We start from the raw sequence: 5,206 nt of genomic DNA, 5'->3' as shown, positions 1-5,206 counted from the left end.
ACAGAAACTGGGTGTTGCTTCTTCAAAGTGAAGCATTGTCCCAGTGAAATACCACCCTCTTTTTCACTGGCTTGATAAAAACAGGCAATATTCAAAACTTCAGAAACATATTAATATTTACTGAGAATATAACTGGAATAGTTTCTTACCGACACAATTGCTGTGATGTTAGCTGGCTTCCCTGTCCTTTCAATTACAAGACGTATAACAGTTGTACTTGTTTCATTAACTACAAATTCTGTTTGTCCACTGAACTTCACTTCTGTTTCTCCAGATGTGAAATGAATGAGTAATGCTAAAAGCAAATAAACTAATAAAGAAGCAGAGGGCATCCCTATAGAAAAAGAAAAGAATAATTAAAAATAAATTGTGAATCTAAAATACATAAAACTTTCCCGGTCGACCTTACCAATCCAGTCAACTCTTCAAATACTGTGATTATCTTGTGAGCTTCAGAAATGAGACGAAAACATGCACAGGTCTCAGCTATAATCAAGTCAGAAAATGTAATCATAATCTACAACTATTTATATCTTCATAATTTGCATTTAGTGATTTTCTAGACAGCATTTATCAACTTTTTTCAAATGGAGGAATAAGTAACTTCTTTTAAGAAAAAACAATGACATTGCCACAATTGTTTTCACTTTCAACCAACAAATAATTAGCTTATAGCTTGTCAGTTCTATTTCCACTTTGCTCTCTTGATTCTCTTCAGAAATAAACATGAATTGGCGGGAAGGGTGAAGGGTTGGATGTTTGCAGTCATCTCATAGACCATCTTCTGACATCTTATGGACCATGAAATGTTCTTAAACATTTGCATATTTACTTGAGATTCTTTTCACTGCTTCTCTTATCCCATGATTCTTTCGTGTTTTCTTGTCATGGAGAATCACTGTGGCACATTTTAATGCCATTGTAACCTTTGTGCAGCCAGACCTTTATTTTTGTTTGTTTCTGCACAATGTCTCATTTTCTTTTCTTAGGATAAGACAACTTAAAACTAAGGTGGTTTATTTCTCTTACATCCGAGTCCACTTATGTAATGTAAAATACAAGTTTAAGTTCCAGTGAAGCTATCAGGTGTTGATACTGTGAAGGACACATTTTTAAGAGGCTCTGGCACAACAAACTGGAAACAGCTGCTATGTTATGCAGAGGCTCACATTGTACAGTGCTGACCAGAACTGAGAACTTGGATGCTGGATGGAGCAGATTTCTGTCACAAGCAACTTTTGAACAAACCAAGAGAACAAAGTTGTGCTCCACACACCAAAAAGCTTTACAGCATGGATCTTTAATGGAATTAGTTCTTTCAGCAAATTTCTTTTAATCTGTAGTCACTATTTTATAGTGTTACTTTTTAAAATTTCTGTACAAAAGATACAAACAATATTTGTGTAATTACACATACAAATAAAATGTCATTTTGTTTAAAATTATACTTCCAAGTGCTGCACTTACCAGACAAATCTGGTCAATGACGGTTGGATAAGCTGTGCAGAACATATTACATTAATATTTGCATATCAATAATATTTAAGCTCATCCATGTTTGCAAAGCACTTGTTTTCATTATTTATGAGTAATTGAATATTTAGTCACAAATGATCACTGAAACAGAAAATGTCATGCATATATTGAAATGTATTTTTGTAAAGTATGTGCCAAATTTGTAATCAGAATACACTTGAGGTCCAGTGCAGATTCTGAGTGTTTTATGTACGCAGTCAGGTAGCTTTAATCTTGCACTGAACAGAGAATAAGTGGTCTTCAGACCACTAAAATCAACGCAGCTTCAGAAAGACTTTAATTCATCTTACAGTAAATTCTGTCTGGGCAAGGGTTAACTCTATGTTGTGAGGACTTGAAATAAACTGCTTTCAGGCAAGTTAAAGAACAAAAATTATCCACAGACATGACATATTAAATAACTCCATAGTTGGAAGTACAGTCAAGAAAACTATCAGCATCTTTCAGAATTCCTACAAGCAAAGACTAGTGGGATGACAAAATTAGTCGATTTTAATTACTTACAACAAAAAAATCACCTAGTGCTACTGAATACCACAGAGGGAACAGGCGAGCAATGAAAGTAAGTGTAAAAAATCAGGACTAACCATTTTCCCTATGAAAACAACGATCCATTTTACAACCTACTTGAACAGTGTTTTGTTATTTCCAGCAGAAATGTCACACAGTAAAATAATTTTGCTGCAGATCTTCACATTCCTATAAACTTTTATTGCCATGAACACAGTCCTTCAAGATATCCATGGCTCTTATTGAGAATTCGATGTGTAATAGACTTTCAGGAACAATGCTTGATTCCTACATATCTATTTAGTAATTCTAGTGCAGAAAAAGCTTATGGTAGGAAGCAAAATATATAAACATAAAAGCCCTGGGATTTAAAATTGTCAGCATTTCCAAAGTTGACTGTATTAACTTGCAAGATGTTTTTGTTGTTTTTATGTAGAACAGCTCTGAAAAATACAAACCTTCAAGCTGGAAAGAGAACAGTTGTCTAACCTTTGTAAACTCTGAGACAATTACACTGTCTGCACATGCAGGCATCATCCATACGAAACTGAATAATTTGTTGACCTTTTAGCTTCAGCTGTTACCTTGTCATGGACTTCGCAAATATCTTCCCACGGTACATGCTTCTAGTAAATAATACTGAAAACATGATCCTTGAGGGCAAGATTACAAAGTTTAGAATTACTTGAATTCTATTACTTCTACTAGACAGCATTCTAAAACTATAGGATTACTCCTGAGGAACAAGAGAGGTTTCACAATCATACCATCAATTATTTAGCTGGTATTCTTCCTTGTTACATTATTTGTACTATGATTTACTTTGCACAGCCTGCCAAAAGTAGTTTTTACTCTGTTTATATAAACTCAACTTTGAAAATTATTATTATTTTTAAAAATTGATGTAATATAGTAAAAATAACATAAATCAAGACGTAGAGAATGCAGAACAAATGTATTCAAATAGCTGAAAAGATATTATGGGTCACAGTATTTTACTTTATTAAATATGAACTCACTTTTTACGCTAAATTCCTACATAAACTTATATGGGAACACAATTTGTTCCTTATTAACTCCATTGCATAAAGCTCAGCAGAAGCCTTTGCAAGATCAGGGATTAAAAGACGACTCTTCCCCACCTCCCTCACCCCAGTATATCACTGGTGAGTTTAATTTTTTTTTTTTTTTTTTTCAAATGAAGCTGAAACTCTAGTCCTTGCTTATTGCTAAATTTTGGTAAACTGGTGCATCAAATACTCCCCTCTGCTTCACCTAAATATTATTGAGTTCGGTTCTCTCAACCCAGGGTATTCAGTCACGCTTTAAAATAGATTAATGAGTCAAAGTCATTTTTGAATGTTTTTGAAACAACAACAAGCAATGGAATATTATACTTCTTCAGAGTATGTACAAGTCAACAGACCAACTATTCTGTTACTATGTTCTGACTAAAGCCATTACAAATAATGATTTGTAGTATCAGTGGTAGTTTAAAGCAATGCTACGTACTGAGGCCTAGATGATATTTGTAAGGGGTTTACAATAAAAATTTTTGGCATCAAAACCAAAAGAAAGTACCTCTCAAAAAATTATCTAGACATTTTAATGATATTAAAGAATCTTAAAAGTCTAAAAATCACATTCTTAAATAAATACATAAATTAACATAATTTTAAAAAGTAAAGAACTCTAACTCAGAATTCTGAGTCATGATCCCTAACTAATATTTTCTTTTAGTCTGCATTTTATGGCACTTTCTGAAGCGCACTGTGTGTACCCCAAAAACACAGAATCCTAGCGTAGAGCCCAGCAGAGCATACACTGATTCCACACAGTAATTTCCACAGTAATGTCATAAATTATGTGAGGAATACCATTTCAATTTATTGCCCAGTTGGAGCCAAAGAGAGGTAGGCTTACGAAAGTGGTGTTTCTTGTAACTGATGAATAACCGGGATTAGCTCACTTTTTCTGCTCGGTTTCTGGAACGAATTTCAGATGAAGATTTTAAAGTTTATAAAGAATGACCAGTCTTTTCTGCAGACTTCTGTAAAGAATGAGAAGTCTTTTCTGCAGATTTTTACACTGGCTTCTGTGCTTAATAAACCAAAACCCTTAAGAATGAAAAGATCTCCTGGCTGTCTTCATTGAAGGGTGAGGGAACTTACAGACTAGTGGCACATGGGGAGATCAAGAAGGGAAATGAAAGGGCTGCGAAAGATTCCAAATCTGAAATGAAATGAGCGTAAAATGCCAGATATGGAACGGAGAATGGCAAAAGAAAGGGGAGTTCACTAACAAAGAAGCAGATGGAACGAAGGATTAAGTACCCTGTACCTCAGACTTGCCATTGCTGCTCGGGAGAAGAAACAAGCAGGTATGCAGAAGCAGCACCTCTCCCGCCGAGCAGCTACAACTTGATTACCACTGCTCATCTTCACACAACTCATTGTAGATTTCTAAAGTCCACGGACACAGCACAGCAGAGCAAGTGTAAAGCCTAGCGCACTTTTCACTGCCTGTCCTTGTCTACTCCCCATGATTACAAATACCCAGCCAAGTAGAACATTCAAAAACTGGCATGCCTAGTACTTTGAATTGAGTACAGCGTTACAGCTATCAATGGTTGCCAGAGAGAAGTCTATTCACAGCAGAGATGTCAGCACCCAACAGCATCTTTGGCTGAATACAATGGGGGAGAGATACATGTGCTTTTTCATATGTAAAGAGGAGATTCTCTGTAGTACTCAGGAACAGCACAGAGCAAGAAGTTTCACAAGGTCATTGCCCTTGCTGCACCTGTTGTAGAAACATATTAAAAACCTGCATATTTTCAGCATTTTTATTTTAGACATTCTCAGAACTACTGAAATTTACAACAGTATTGGAGAACAACCTAGGAAAGCAGCCGGAATTATAAAAATTTTGATTTTTTTTTTTATAAAAATTTTGATTTACTGAACTTCTCCTTTCTATGTGGTCATGATCCCAAATTAAGAGAGAAATATTTTATTTCAGACTGGGGTTTTCTTTGCCTCAAAGTTCCCACAGTTCACATATATGCAAAGGAGGACACAACAGCTGTGTCTGCAAAACCTAGCATATGGATAGTGGGTATTACCCAAGTGTGCTCTGTTGATTGTTGTTTCTTTTTTGG

At 35.2% G+C, this 5,206-nt stretch overlaps 1 protein-coding gene across 1 annotated transcript in view; it reads right to left on the bottom strand.

The window, feature by feature from the left end:
• GPR98 (G protein-coupled receptor 98) overlaps positions 1–332 on the bottom strand; it is a 289,750-nt gene extending 289,418 nt beyond the window's left edge. Inside the window, exon 1 of the mRNA XM_009330315.1 lies at positions 150–332. Coding sequence (XP_009328590.1) covers positions 150–332 — 183 coding nt within the window. The remainder of the gene's footprint in view (positions 1–149) is intronic.
• Positions 333–5,206: the final 4,874 nt, after the last annotated feature.

Source organism: Pygoscelis adeliae, unplaced genomic scaffold (genome assembly GCF_000699105.1).
Source record: "Pygoscelis adeliae isolate BGI_AS28 unplaced genomic scaffold, ASM69910v1 Scaffold178, whole genome shotgun sequence".
Classification (NCBI taxonomy): domain Eukaryota; kingdom Metazoa; phylum Chordata; class Aves; order Sphenisciformes; family Spheniscidae; genus Pygoscelis; species Pygoscelis adeliae.
Note: the sequence above shows the minus strand (reverse complement) of the source record. Positions and strands in the feature narration are given on the sequence as shown.